Genomic DNA, 16,130 nt, shown 5'->3' on the forward strand with positions numbered 1-16,130 from the left:
GGACTTCTTTCCAATTACTTTGTTAATGACTTTTCTTCTTTCCTCGATATCTATTTACGCTCCTTCCCGTTACCTACGCGAGAGACCACCACTTCACATCGCTTAAAGGCTGTCGCGGTACGATCAGAATGATGCTTTTCTCAGATTGCAAATGGCTTTAAATAACTCTCAGGATGTATTTGACTACCATGCCCCGTTGTAACTTTTTCGTCGTCGTTTTCGTGCTGTGCTTTCCTTTTCTTTCCCTTTGTGTTATTTTTATGTTACATACATTGTTAAGCCGTCGGGGGAGATATTTGTTAAATAAGTAAATAAAATAAAATAAAATATTTTGCTCAGAAAACACAGACTAACTCTTCTAGAAGTTGAAATGCTAGAGAAGTAAACGATTGTTAGAAAATTAAAAATGATTTTTCCCTTAATTTTATTCTACAAAACAGTTAGAGCCAGCGTCTCCTAGCTTAAACAGGACATCAAATAACTTATTCTTTAATCTTTTTAGACTGGACGTTGGATAGTCCATCCTCACTAAGAACGAAACGGAAAATAGTATGGATTGGATTTGAAATATGATCCTGGCTCGTAAAGGCTGGTACCGTGCAAAAATGCGTAGCTTTCATAATATTTTAATTCTTAAAGTTTTCAATGTAAATCGCTAAACTGTCCAGCATCTGCTTCACAACATCACACCGTCCTTCGATCCTCATCAAATTTGATAGAAAAATTCCAATGTGATTAACACTGGTATTCGTTCGTAAAATCACTGGCCACACATTGCCAGCAGTCCGTTAGTTACTGGATGGCTTTAGTTGAACCATCACCGTCACTTTACCGCTTACTGAAATATTGCTTCCGTGATGAGTGAGAACGGTCGTGCATCAAGCAGCAAATCGTTCAACCATCCAGCGAAACGGTCACTTATTTCGCACATCATAGGTTGACTTTCGATCGTCTACTATTCGTCTCGCCGGCACCGTTGGCCGTTTGGCAGACGGTTGTATCGCCCGTGTTTCATTGTGCTGTGTCTTGCTGTATTGCCTACAGTCCGGAAAAAGCGACAAACAGTTTTGATCTGCTCACACTCGCACGGAAGCTGTGCTTGTCAATGTTGGAAAAGAAAACGGTGACTTTAGTCACGAACTACCCGTAAAGGCTGGCGGTTGTTACTTATGGGTTGCGAAAAAAAAAGGAAGCACCAATAAAGCCGGTTGCTTTACAGGACAGGTTTGCTTGCATCGAGCCGTCACTGTTGCATAGGGAGGTTTCACCCTGATGGTTGTTTCTGCATCCGACAGCAGCTACCATGGGCAAGAGCTTAGGAACGACTTCCGTATGAACGAAACGTTTCTCGCGAGCACGTGTTTATGTGTGCGTCAATAGGTATTTATCCTACGCGAGCAGTTTAGTGACGGAAAATGGCTTACGCACCTCTCCATCCCTGACCCCTTCCTTATCGTTTCCACCATTTTGTGCTATTTCTTCCGGAACGTGAACGTGGGAGAGATGCAACATGATGTTTTTCCAGCACTGCAGCAACCCTTTCCCGGTTGCTGCATTTCCCAACAGCCACGGTGCACACGAGAATGTTAGAAACGTTCTCCAACCAAGGCAAGGAAGCACCGGTGCAGAGTAGTGTGCGTACAAAAGGATACCATCTATTGGCGGTTATCTGATCCACTAACAGCAGCTACACAAAGCGGACTGGCCATGGGAGGGCAGCGAAGCAGGGAACGGAAGTCGGGCGCTTCCTCGAACTAACTCTTCATTTTCACAGCAATAACAGGCCAGCATCAACGGTATCGTGCGGGCCAAATGACAGCAGATTGAAACTGACTCCCTGCTGGAATGTCCTTCCGTCCGTTCGGTGATCCAACGGCGTTGATCCAGCCAGGGGGGATGAGATGAAAGATACCGACAGTTAACCGGGTAATGTGTGAAGCTTGGCTCCGTTATCATCGAGATTTATCTCTTTATCGAGCGACTGATTGTGTGGAGAGCGAGAGTTGGGAGAGAGGGTCGTGTGCTAAAGGCTAACATATCTGTGGTATCTTTATTCGCCTCAATGGCCCTCTAAATAGGTTCATTTCCTGTTGAAATGTCACACGCGCAGGATGTGCTGATAGGGGTTGGTTATTTCCTGTATGAGTGGAGGTTGGTTGTTGAAAGTAACGTTATAACCCAGAGCATATCATAAAAAATATCCTAGAAACTATAATAAATATCCTAGAAAACTATTCAATAATATTGACGTGACCAGTGGCGGATTAAGGCTTTCTGAAACCCTTTTTTTTATGTCGTTATGACGGCCAGGCCGTATTGATGCTTTTTGGGACCCTTTATCACATTAGAGGTTTTCGATTTTTGCTATCCGTGTGAAGCCATGTAATCGGATTTTATACCTAACTTTTTCTACACTTACTATTTTAATGATCGTTGAAACTGCAGAGAAATTGAGACAGATGAATCGGTTTAAGTTGTTCCACAAAAAGATGCGTGGCCCAAAGGCACGTCCAACGGTGTGCTTCACGCCTTGTCGCGCACACGGAAGTATCTTTCGGAGCTGCAGCTTGAGACAGGCGCGGTACACGCCGACTTAAGCACAATAAGACGCACCAACTGGTCCTTAGCAAATAACACTTTATTGAACTATAGAATTTAATTTATACTCTAAATTTGCTGACCATATTCGGTCAGCATGTTTCTTCTTAGCCTATAACGTAATTAGCTGGTCAGCATTTATCGACCTAGCAACGATGCCTTAAAGAATTATTGTCGTTAGTGACACGCCTCTATAGGACCACGAATGAGCAAATTTCGTTGATTTTCCACGGGCTAAGAGGTTCCCAAATACTGGCAAAAAATTCTGCCAGCAGCATTGTCGTTGAAAATCGGCGATAATTCGCTCAGTTTTGGTCAGACCAAGGCGTGCAGCATACCGTTGGATGCGTCTTTGAGTCGCGCATCTTTTAGTGGCACACCTTACGATCGATTCCTCAATCTGCCGCTCAGTTATTCCACGAAAAAGGATTTTTCTGCAGAATATAGGCGATAGTCCGCTCGTTTTAGTTCCGATCGGAGCTTGCTGCTTATCGTTGGATGCATCTTTGGGGCTCGGCTAAGAGAGTCCTCAAATTTCTTGGAAAATTCCACCCAAAGCATTCCCGTGGAAATTCGGTGATAACTCGCTCAGTTTTGGTCGAATCGGGTGATAATGCGTACAGCACACCGCCCAGATCCATCCACCTCCGCTCAGTTGTTTCGTGATAAAGTGTTTTGCTCGAAAAACTTGGTAAGCTGCTAGTGGAATTTTCCGGGAGGATTAGCCTGTGAAAAATTGACGAAACTGGCTTCAAATTTGAAACAAATATTCGAGCTTTGTTTTCAAATTCTAGCTGTTGCGAGCTGTAATTTCAAAAAATTTTCTGCACCGATAGGTAAAGCTCTTGGTGGTGTTTTTTTCTTCCAGCTGAGCAAAGTTTGATGTTTTCAGAAAAATGCTGCCTTCTGCACTAGTGTGTTTTCCTGTTAGTCAAATTGACAATTTGATGCAAAATGGTGCAAAGGTGCAAACAAAATATGACATTTTTCTCTTCGCAGGGAGAAAAAGTCATTTTATGTTCCATCAAATACAGTATTTTTTATGATAAATAGAGAGCAAGTATTTGAATTAGTGAACAGTATGATAGCGTTAAAAATAATTGAAAACACTACAAAAACAATAAAAAAGGTATGCATTGTTTTTAAGTAGGAAAACAATTTCCCATCGTCAATCAACTAGAAACGAGCAAATCCTCGATAAATTGCCCCCTGTACACGCAAAGCCAATAACATCAATCGAGCAATTTTATCCAGGTCACAAAAACCAAATCATACGATACGCGCACATTTTCCACCCATCAATGAACATGTCGAACTGGACAGCACCATCGAAACCTCGTCAATTTCCACAAAATTGGCTGTTAATGCCACTTGACAGGGCAAAGCGACACCATTTAAGCGCCCCACGTAAGCGTAACGCCGTCAGTCTGCACGTATCATCCCCGGGCAGTGGGAATGGAATTAGCACGAGAAACCCCCCAAAAGTCGACAAGTATCCCTATCACTTAGTCTCAATTCAATTAATGGAGGTGTGATGTGGTCCGATCATCGGCAAGACAGCGGTGGAAAGAGTTTCTTTTTGGGCAGCAAGGGACATCCGACCGTTACCACTGCCAAGAACGATTCCGGACTTCAAACGCATGGGCAGATAATTTATTTCGGTGTCCTTCCTGATTGGATTTGACTTCCTTTTTAAGCCAACCGAATCGACCCCCCAACCTCCCTTAGCAACGCTTCCCAATGTCGCTTTTTCCCACACTTTCTATCGCTCTATCTTCGAACATCGGACGGTACACACATTTCGTGTCAAGATTGTATCCCTCTTCGACATACTGACCCGACTTTAGTTGTGCGTGTGTGTCGGTGTTTGTGTGGCTGTGTATCTGTCCTCTCATCGCATGTTCTCCGCCGTTCCACCCTGCGTGGGACTTGTTTTATTTATTCACGAGGAAACATTTTCACCCACCATTTGGACGGAGTTTGTCGTTGCCTTGAGGATCGTTTTCGGACGCTTGCTCTGTTTGTTTTCATCCTGACAGCAAACTGGCAAGTGTGTATTTGATCTTTTTCGACTTTTACTGCTACCGGGGGTCATGATCGAGACGGTTTGGCTTTTTGCCGTCTTGACGTTCTGGTTTTCGTTTATCCACGCTACCATGTAACTAATTTACCGAATTGAGTTAAGTTTTATTGATTGCCCATTGATTAGTGTTAAACGGTCGGAAGTTAGTATCAGTGAAGATCTCGTCCAACGTTTGTGTGGGATGAAACATGACAATTTTATCGTGAAAGGCTTCGAAATTACGTGTCAAACAAACAAGTGAACACAATTTCAAACAGTTGATAAAGTAAAGTAAATAAATAGCTGGTACAGGGGCATTCATTCCGGTAAAACTCAAAGGTCTATTATTGACACTACGCCTACGGCTGTAGTTTTGCGAATGAATTAAATACAAGTTCAGCGAAAAAAAAGGTTAACAGGAAAAGGAAATGTGTCACTTTCTGCTTACCGGATATTATCATATCGCCACGCTCTGTCGTCCAGTAATTGATTGATGCTGGGTACGCCTCCGTGTGACATTCCAGCACAACATCCTGTCCAACGTACGCGCCTTCGAGCTGGTTAGGGATGGAGAGCATTGGTGGAACTGAAAGGGAAATTTAAAAAAAGATTAGGAAAATACATCAACATGGATTGTCCGTTTGATTCAACACAAAAGCGCATCATGGCGTTGTCGTTCTATTTTTGAAACAACTGTGAAACGTTGATGGTCCGTTAAGCATTACATTTCCTATAAAATACTTACACTGTACTCTTAGCTGTACTCGCTTGCTGATAGAGGGTGGAACTCCATTCGATGCTACACACAAATATGCGGCCATATGAAGTCTACTGACTTTGGTGATGTGTAGAATTTCGCCATCGACCACATTTACTGAGGAATAAATAAACAAAAGAACGATCATTACTCCATTTTATTTAAGGATATGTTCTTCCTTGCTTACCATTTTCGCCACCAATAGCCATCTCGTCACCATCTTCTCTTCGCCACATCACATACGGTTCCGGGAATCCTTTTGCTTTACAATTTAGCGTTACGTTGGTGCCTTCGCGTACCACCATATCGTTGCTTGTCATCGATTCAATGATTGCCGGTGGTACTGAATGGAAGAAAAAAGACAGTGAGAGAAAAAAAAGTAACACTATTTGTTTGCTATTAACAATAATTAAATTATGTTCATCAAAATGAGTTTGTATGGAAAAACACTTTTACCATGTGGATCCTCTCACATTTTACGCCCAAACAAGGGAGCCCCGGAAGTGAGACGAAACATTAATGCACAAAACCCAAGCATTATCTCGCAGCTCGTAAACAATGGCCGACGGCAAAGCTTAATCGGGTGATGAAAATATTGAAGTGCAACACCACCTACGTCGGGTGTGTATGGGATGGCATCCGGGAGCAAGATCGCTTTCAACGCTAACTTTATCGACCCCAACCACCCAAAGCCACCACACATCCCATCGCGATCTGGTTTACGGCCCTCGGGCCGGTGAGCATAAACAAACAAGCATCGTTACGCGTTAATCGGTGGCCATCCGTACATGACTGTTTGTTTGACCGGATGGCAAGGTACAATAATGGTACGTGCATAATTTGCAGGCATATAAAGAGCGTGCTTTTTTTTTTGTCACACAACGTATTTTTCCCCCCTTCTGCATCTTCTCATTGGCAGGGCATTCTGGAGGCAGAGGACACCATTTGGTGGTGATAATCGCATGAGCGACAAACCCCACCGATCAACACACCTTTTGCGATGGCTAATCCTTCGCACCGATGACGTTTGTTTTGATGTCTGCCGAATGATGTTTGGCACCACCACAGTTGATATGTTTGTGCGATAAATGCTGCACAGCTCGCGGGCAGATAAAGAGCTTAATCGCATTGCTGATGAATTGAATTTTCTGTTATGCTTTTGGTGAGCGGTTCAGCCAAAGCTGAACAAAAACTGAACATCATTCAATCCCGGGTGTTATCTTGATGTGCTGGTGGTAAAATGCAAATTGCTATGTGATCTCTCACACGGCCATTGTTGGCCACTCAATTTACATTCGAGTCGATTAGTGTGATAGGCTATTGCCATTGCCACATTGTGCGATAAAACATAAGCGAGTGTGGTTTAGTGTAGCGATCGATTAATAAATGGCACTTTGAATGCTTGAGGATGACGGCTTCGATGAAATAAGCAACTTGGGAAAAGAAAAAGCTTCTGAAAAATGCTCAATCACTGCTACAGCGTGACCTTAACAACAAAACTTCTGCGATATTTTCCGAGAACCAGTACCAACGGGAATAAAGATTTTGGGGAATTTATCATTTTTATGTGAAAGCTAATTGTGCACGATTGGTCTGTAATTGCTCCTGTTGTTGGAAGCCATGATTTCCGACGAATGAAAATACTTGGAATCAATCTTCTTAAATATTCAGAATTCTTTTGCCTTTTTTTAATGGCTTTTAAAATTCTCTTGCTGGGTGGTTTATTCTATTTTTTATTAGTAGAAGATACATTTGCCGTAATATTCGGCGCAGCTTATGAGGGACGCATAAAATAAAGAAGCTTAATGTATGAGTATCAAACTATAACAAACATGCGTAAATACTTTCGTAACAAAATGCGAAAATCATTTGAAATACTTTGTGAAACTTAAAGCATTAATTTAATGTAATTAACGCTTTCTTATAATAAATTTCATTCTCTTCTAGGCTTAACGACCTTCTACTAGGACATGCCGGTCATCAAATGGCTTACTAGACTCCCCGATACCACGTAGTTGGATAGTCAGTCCTCACCACGGGGGGACGGTCCATATGGGATTTGAACTCCATTCGTGCCGTGTGAAGATCGGTGCCGCTGTCGTCTACACCACCGGGCCGCTCTTGTTTGACCATTTTATTCTGACCATTATTATCTTTGTTTTTATTCATGTAGGACGGCCAGGCCGTATTGCTATTATGATCATTAAATGTTTTGTTGAAAGAAATTTGATAAACACATCATTCAAACACTTTTGCTCGATTACATGCAGATCAATTCTAATGAGCACTCACATGAAAAATGCACGGTCAAATGCATAAAATTATTGATTATTGGTTAAGACATTCACGAATCGGAGGTTCAATCGTCGAAATGTATCTTCTGAACAATCCGTTTTCATAAGTTACGTGCAAGACATAGAGATAGTTGGTTTCAGGCTGTCCTATGAAAAAAAGCTCATCAAAGAATTGAATACGCGTCATACAACATTAAACATACGCCTCTGATACATGGACTCTGTCAAAAGCTTACGAAACCCTCCCAGCTGCGGTCGAGAGGAACCTACCCAGAAGTATTTTTGGTCCATATTGGTGGAAGGATTTTGAAGGAGCCATTAGTTTAACGAATACTATTAGCTTTACTGTGGCCCTTGAATTGAGCAAAGAATCCTGCTGAAAGTTGTTCTGCTCTGGTGAGTGGCTTATGTCATGAGAATGGCACCAAATGACTCAGTGTGTAAAGAATATTTCAGGATAAGATAGAGAATAGATGGAACAGGGCTCTGAGTATGCCATGTATAACTTTTTACCTAATTTAGCCGTGGTTGTATGGTCAGTCCTGCGTGTAGAGGGATTGCGAAGATGGAATGTGATAATGGTTCCTTTGTTTAACGTTCAAACAGGCACCATTTTCCCAATGCTACGTTGTCCTTCATGCTTGTTTGTTATTAATTTAGTCGAATAAAAAATCGCCTCTGATCACCACCACTAATTGGCACTTCTTGCTAACCTTTATTGAAAAATTAAGTGCAAACTACAGCTGTCGCCTAATAAAAGTGATACAATCCTTCAACTTCGCCATTAAAACATACGTTAACTTACCCACAACCTGTAAGTATCCCTTGCGAGATCTCATGGGATCGGTATTCACCTGGCACATGTACCAGCCCCGGTCGCTTTCCTCCACCTCCCGGATGTGCAGGTACCAGGACCGATGGTCGTTATAGGTGAGGCTAATGCGTGGGTTCTGCGTTATCACGTTGTGGTGAATCGAGAGGATGGTTTGCGTGTCCACCCGCACCCATGCCACCTGTAATGAAGCGGTACAGAACGAGGCAGAAAAGAAAATACGCTGAATAAATATGGTCTATCGATTCGGGTTGGTTGCAGGTGGAAATATAATACTGCAAAGAGGTGCAGGCCCTTGAAACATCGATGAGTGCTGTCGATGTCACAGCTTGATTCGGAAGCACACCGCAGTTCCGTGCACACATTCGAACGTCTACCCCTTAGGGACTGTCACGGCCAGCTTGCCAGGCAGCAGGAGCTGGTTTGTGTTGTCGTAATAAATAACAAATTGAATAATAATATAAATTGCTTAATTCAAACTTTGCCACTGCATGAATAATGAATTTTAGAAATTGAATAAATCTGTATGTTTGTACCGTACTACATTACCACGTTACGTTACGTTGCCCGATGCTAGAATCCCGAGTGAAGAAAAGGGCAGTTGAGCAGGTAGGAAGAAAAGTGCAAATGAAATTACCACCAATCGACAACGAAACCAAGCAAGAAAAGGTACCTGTGTACGGGGAGTTGGTCCAATCGGGTCGTAAAACTCACCCAAGAAGGTAGCTCCCACACGGCATACGTCCACGTCAACGGGACAAAACCACGTATATTTTAGTCGAAATGGTGCAGTCCCGCACAACGACTACCTTTGACGCGGACGTAGGATAAATGGGATTCTGATGAGTAGCTCGAGCTACCGTACCAAGTCCGCAGCTGTAACTGCTTCTTAACAGTAGCTATAGAGTGCCGACCACGTTTCGTTCGCAACATAATGTCCACAAACGTTTCTGGCAGGTCATTTCTAGTCTACGAAAGATGTGCTGCGTCCCTCTTGCTCTGTGGCAAAACTTCTTTCGCTAGCAAAACGTCAGAACGGAAACGACAACCAAGGACCAAATCCAATTGACGCCTCATTAACCTGTCTGCCCGTGACCGTGACAGCTGAGGCACAGTCGGGCGTGCCGCAGGCTCCTAGCGTCAGGTTTCCGCCCGCCACCATCTTTCGCTAGGTTAAACGAAATCAGTAAAAACTTTGTGCGGAAAAACTAACCATCACATCAGCTTCGAGGGAGCCAAAGGAAATGATGACAAGGTTGCGAAAATTGCAAATGTCGATTCGCACGAAAATGGCGAATGTCGTTCGTGTCTTACAAAAAGATTTATAAGGTGCCCATTATTCGAGTTAGGGGTTTTTCGTAGGTGCTATGCTGTTTTAGCGTTGGCAATATGCTGGTGCTGATATTGAACGTTCTGCCAAACGGATTCAAATCGTTGTAGTGAATGATCCGAAGATTATGGAAATCATTCTGTAGCAAAACACAGACTTTTTGTTTGATGATTTTCTGTAAACAGCTTATACAAGCTTCTATAAGCTTTTTCTCCTAGATTTTCTGACTGCTTCGAAACACTTTTTTTCATTTTTCTGAATTCACCTCATAGAAACTATACTGTAAAAATGTTCTTATAATTATCCTCTTGTATCAATAAAAATAGTTTATGTTTAGTTTTTTCAGCTTTCAGTTGCAAAGCGCTTTGCTTTACCGTAATGTTTACCTTTAAATCCACAAAGGAATGCAAATCTTTCCTCCGAATGTTATTAGATATTCAACAGTAAAGCTGCAGTGTGGCGATACCCAAAGCTAGTTATGCCATCCGTAAGGATCACCCCGCATTCGTGCCCACAATTGAATGTTTGGCACTCTGGTCCGGAAAAAGGAAATATCCGGTAGAAGTTCTTCCCACTCACCCAGCATCTGACCTTCGAAGTGCCGCTTGCCACTTCCAAACAAAATCAAAAGAATCTCACTGCATGATAGCGAACGGTGGTGGAACGATGGAAAATAAAATACACGCACCTATACACACACACACACACACACACACACACACACACACACACACACACACACACACACACACACACACACACACACACACACACACACACACACACACACACACACACACACACACACACACACACACACACACACACACACACACACACACACACACACACACACACACACACACACACACACACACACACACACACACACACACACACACACACACACACACACACACACACACACACACACACACACACACACACACACACACACACACACACACACACACACACACACACACACACACACACACACACACACACACACACACACACACACACACACACACACACACACACACACACACACACACACACACACACACACACACACACACACACACACACACACACACACACACACACACACACACACACACACACACACACACACACACACACACACACACACACACACACACACACACACACACACACACACACACACACACACACACACACACACACACACACACACACACACACACACACACACACACACACACACACACACACACACACACACACACACACACACACACACACACACACACACACACACACACACACACACACAAACACTCACGTACACGATGACACATTCGAAAGAAGTCCGAAGTTTGTGTTGGAGCTTGGTTTCATCCGTATTCCTTCTGTAATGCAACCGTGCTTTTAGCTCGCCTTGTCTTGGTTCGTGAGCTTTTGTCGATCTCCATGGAACACTTCTAACGTGAAGATCCAAGACACGAACTCTGGACCTCTGGAACCATTGCCATACTACACACTCCACCCAGCACATGGGGTAATACCATCAAATAAAGGATGAAAAGGGAAAATGTTGCTACCGGACCGGAAACGAATCGGATACCGAGCCAAATATCCTTCCCACCCTCAATGACCCGAATGGGTAGGGCGGGCGTGAATGTGTGGACCAAATGGAGGGTGCAGTGTCCCACGGAGCCACACTACAACGGGAAGGCGAACGAGTGGATTGAAACGATTTCCACTTCTGCATACAGCGTGCGAAAAACCATCAACATCGTGAAGTGGAAGTTGTGCCGGTAAAAAGAAAAACAAAAATCTTTCTCAAACTCTCTATCACACCAATCGACACATAGACACACACACACACACACACACACACGCACACACATTCCTAGTGGCCAAAATACACGTAGAATTGAGTAATACTCCGGTAAGAGTTTCAGGGTTTTATTCCATTTATATTCAAATTTTATCAATTTATTCTGCAAATAAAAGGGACGTTGAGTGAGTGGCCATGTTGAGTGCCGTGCGGGCAGCAATTCGAGAAACGTTTTTTTTTTTTTGGTTTGTTGGACACAAGAACGAAAGAAGTCGTCATCGTCACAGTCGTCACAGAACGGTGCGAAAGTGGACAAATGTGGAACAAAGGCAAGAAGAGAAGAGGAAAAAACACAGCAGCAATCCTCGTGAAACCGGAACACACACACACACAAATTCAAAAACATACGATCGTGCAGTGGATACTGGAAGCTTGTTGAGGTGGTAGTCTTGGGTTGGGGGTGTCAAAGAAAACACACACACAACATCCTCACAGCGAACAACATTGCACCGACGAGAAAAACAACAGCCAAACGACCATCCAAACGACCCACTGAATGAACAAGCAAACGAACAAACGAACGACTCCACGAATGAAAGGGTTGGGCTGTATTGCCTGTTCTGTTTTTTTTTGGGTTTTTATACAAAACTCTTGTCAAAATAAGAAAACTCCTAATAGAGTACTTTACCGGGACCAGTTAGGGTGGTGGAGGCTGGATCGTTAAGTTGTTTTTGCCGGACGCTCACGCTGTCACTCGTACGTAGACGGCGGTTGGATCCGATTTCAAGATTGGACGTCGTTTAGAAGGGTAGAATTAATGAACATCAGCATCGACAAACACTGCCAGTACTCACGAGGCCCATCGAGGTTGAAATATTTTTCAGTGCACTCACCCGAAGGGACACCAATTCTATGAACGTGTACGTGAATAGGCGACTTGTTCCTTGTGTCTTTGCATTTTTTTTATTGTGGTTTTGGATAACGGGTTCATTTCAACGCAGGAGGAAAGTTAGCTTACTTGAATTAATGATATCAACCGTAACCCGACATTACGTTCTGACGTACGAAACTTAAACCTGTGCATATGAATAGTTGTTTTATACAAATTTCTTCATCCGGAATATGTTGCTGCAACTGCCGTCAAGCATTCTTTGCTACAGGACGATTGCACATTGGATATTTGGATTGCTGAACAGGATATCCCAAACAAAAATGATATTTATTTTTCAAATTTTTTTTACACACTTTGTAAACCATAGCTCAATATCAACTCATGACGTATTGAAAATTTGATCGCAATACTATAAACTAAGCAATAAGCCAAAATTTGTATAACATGATATTTTAAACTTAAGTACCTGAAGTATGTACTAAAGAAGTACCGGTTCTATGGAGTAAGAGCAATCAGAATCATATGACAGCTTATGAAATTGGCGAGGACTCAAAAATACCATGTGATGACTTCAGCGAACTGCAGTGCATGAATGATGATAAAAGAAGAAAGACTATCCAAAATAATCTAGTCAAGTCAGCCATAAATGTTCCTCCAAAACTTTTGAAGTCTGTAGTACTCAAGAAAATTCATTTAAGACCTATAAAAAAAATGAGATGCGGCTTCGTTTGCTTTTTCTTTGTAGATTATTTTATTGATTAGCTTTTTTAATAACCGAACCGAGTCCCTTACTGATCCCAGGGCAGGCTCGTCCTGCCCTTTTCTGATCCGTCTTCTCTCTCCATTTCTTCTTGGTGCCTCCTAACTGACAGAGCGTTGGAAACCTTATAAAGTTTCCAAAAATGCCATCAATCTACAGTAAAATGCAAAACCAGCAGTACAGTAGACTAATTGAAGTTGAGCAGAAGAAACAAATAGTTCAAAAAGCTTCAAATGATACTAATGTCGTAAGCACTAGATGCTTTGGTTCGGATTTCGTTGCGGCACACGCCCGATAATGACGACACAGCCTAACAGGGTCGTTTGACGCGCGTCGCTTTACGACGAAACGCAGACTTCCATAATCATGCTTTCGGAAGAGGTGTAAGGAACGTCCTATCTACGGTGCGGAGACTGAGTGCTGCTTACTGAATCGAGCCTTACCTCGGGTAGGAGGACACCGATAAGTTAGAATGAGACTCGAGACGATTTCTGGTTGTCTAGATCTCGAGTTACACCAGCAACAAGCTTCGTCACGAGCTGGCAAGCCAACATTTTTCCATCATTTGTTTGACAAATGTGAGGCTATTGGGTTCTTCCAGGCATCGGGTTTTTGTGTTTAAAAAGTTTTTCCTTATTTTATTGTGTGAAACCTTTCCGTTTCTTTCTTTATGTTGTCTGTCACACAACAAATGTTGTGTGTGAACTTCGCATTGGTTTTTTGGGTTATCCAAATTGATGTTTCCGTGTTCGAAACCTTTTCCTTATTCGCCTGGCAAGTATGCAATGCTTTAATAGACTGTTTAAGATATGCTTTTGCTGATCTGTTATAGTAAGGTTTAATAAGTAGAGTCTTTTAATACACTAATCTCACCCTAATCTTCATGATGATGCTCTGAGTTTAATAGCAAACATTATATAACATGGCTCTACCACGCCTTTTGTGGGAAATCTATCATTATGTCTAGATTTTTTTCTCACTCGTTTTGTGAATAGATGCACTTGATGTATTCTACCCAATTTTTTTATAACGTATCCCAAGAATAGATCCTATGAAAAAAAATATTAAAACCATAACGGGTACCATAACATTAACTTCGTAAAAACTTTTCCCCTTAAACCAATTTCATTGCACCATTGTCACTTTAAACATTGAAAGAAGCGGTAAAACTACACAATTCACCTCAAGACACATACTCCCCAGCTACGATCCTACAAGCGCAGCTGAGGAAAGGGTTGATAAAGAAAAGAAGTCCTACTACCTCACGTAACATAATTGAGGTGGTAATAATTGAAAATTAATTGACTGCAGCTTGATCAAACACGGTGACCCCCGATGATGCCCGGGAAAAGTTTGTCCTTCATTGTCCGAACCCGTCTGGAACGAAATCTGGAGGAAAAAGGGGCCGAGCAGGAAAGGGTGCTGGAAACACGATCCTGGTAGTATGCTGACTCATTAGCCTTCTCATCATCTACACCCTCTCTCCCGTTTTCCCCCAATTCACCCTTTTTCCAATGGCACCCACTTCATGCGGTACATGCGAACTCATGATCATTCATACAATTTTTCCCACTTTTTTGCTTGTTTAATATGCTTCAGCCCGGGCACATGGCACAGTTGCACGTTCTTTCTTTACGTCCTTTGATCGCTTGACTTTTTACTTCCACTCTTGCTACCACCGCTTTCATCAATACATCCCTGCCCACCTTTGTCACCTTTCTGCGTGACGCGCATCCACGCGGAGGGCGGCGACAACGACGACGATGACTTCTTGGCAATGGGATCGTTTTTCACGGAGTTTGTATCGCTCGCAAGATAGTAAAAGGTGGAGCTGGGGGCGGGCGTTTTTTTTGTTTGTTTTGTTTGGTAATTTTTTTTTCTTCCTCAGTTTTTTCCCTGCTACCGAAGAGTTCAGTGTTAAATAAGCTGTCTTATGAATAATACATTTCCACTTTCAGCCCAGTATATATTGAAAGCCTCCGTTCGCTCCTGTCCCGACTCCGCCGGCTCGGAAACTCTTTGGAAAAGTGCTGCTCTTCTTTTTATCATTCTTCCTTCCCAGTCTGGCTGGACCACACTTCCAGAGAAGAGCAAACTTTTACAACGGCTAGAAGGCAAACTACAGGCTAAAAAGAACAAAAGAATAAAACACAAAAAAGCTGTACATACATTGACTGACTGTATAGAAAGCGATCGACAGGGAGACATCGGTCGGTGTCGTTGCGAAAGACGACGCCATAAAGCAACATGCACTCTGCTCAGTAACTTTATCGTGACAAGAAGCCGAGCCGAGCCTACAATAGGAGAAAAAATAATTATTCGTCATATTATGCTTCCAGCTGCGGCAGCTCTGTACAGGATGGAATACAAAGGAGGTGGAAATTCATCACAGCTAAATGGGAACGCATGGTAGGTATGTGAGGTAAGAAATTTATCGTTCAATTGTGCCTTGGAGCACCAATGAGTGCGATGATTACACCGACAGCATTATTCCCGCCAGCCGCAGAGGCCATAAGATATCTTATTTTATATCCTGGCTGTCTGCTTTTCGCTGCTTGTTCTCGGCGCATTCGTTCGTACATCTCGTTCACATCGGGCTTTTGAATACTAAATTGATTTTCCCGTTCGCGGGGAGATGCATCAACCGGTGACTGGCTCGTGACTGCCTTTAATAGGACGACCCTTCCGAATTTGAATGGATTTCCAAAACCTCCCGACTGCCGGTGGTTAATAGCATATTCATGAGCAGCCACACACTTGGCCTGCATGGGATGATA

General features: G+C 42.8%; 2 protein-coding genes across 3 annotated transcripts in view; one reads left to right on the forward strand and one right to left on the reverse strand.

Moving 5' to 3' along the window:
- LOC126565134 (elongation of very long chain fatty acids protein AAEL008004-like) overlaps nt 1–16,130 on the forward strand; it is a 588,598-nt gene that overhangs the window by 453,969 nt on the left and 118,499 nt on the right. The window lies entirely within an intron of this gene.
- Nucleotides 1–16,130, reverse strand: part of LOC126564703 (lachesin) — a 93,797-nt gene that overhangs the window by 12,450 nt on the left and 65,217 nt on the right. Inside the window, exons 4-7 of the mRNA XM_050221793.1 lie at nt 8,517–8,724; nt 5,605–5,760; nt 5,406–5,534; nt 5,109–5,246 (exon numbers count right to left, since the gene is read on the reverse strand). Coding sequence (XP_050077750.1) covers nt 5,109–5,246; nt 5,406–5,534; nt 5,605–5,760; nt 8,517–8,724 — 631 coding nt within the window. The remainder of the gene's footprint in view (nt 1–5,108; nt 5,247–5,405; nt 5,535–5,604; nt 5,761–8,516; nt 8,725–16,130) is intronic.

This window comes from Anopheles maculipalpis, chromosome 3RL, assembly GCF_943734695.1.
Source record: "Anopheles maculipalpis chromosome 3RL, idAnoMacuDA_375_x, whole genome shotgun sequence".
Classification (NCBI taxonomy): domain Eukaryota; kingdom Metazoa; phylum Arthropoda; class Insecta; order Diptera; family Culicidae; genus Anopheles; species Anopheles maculipalpis.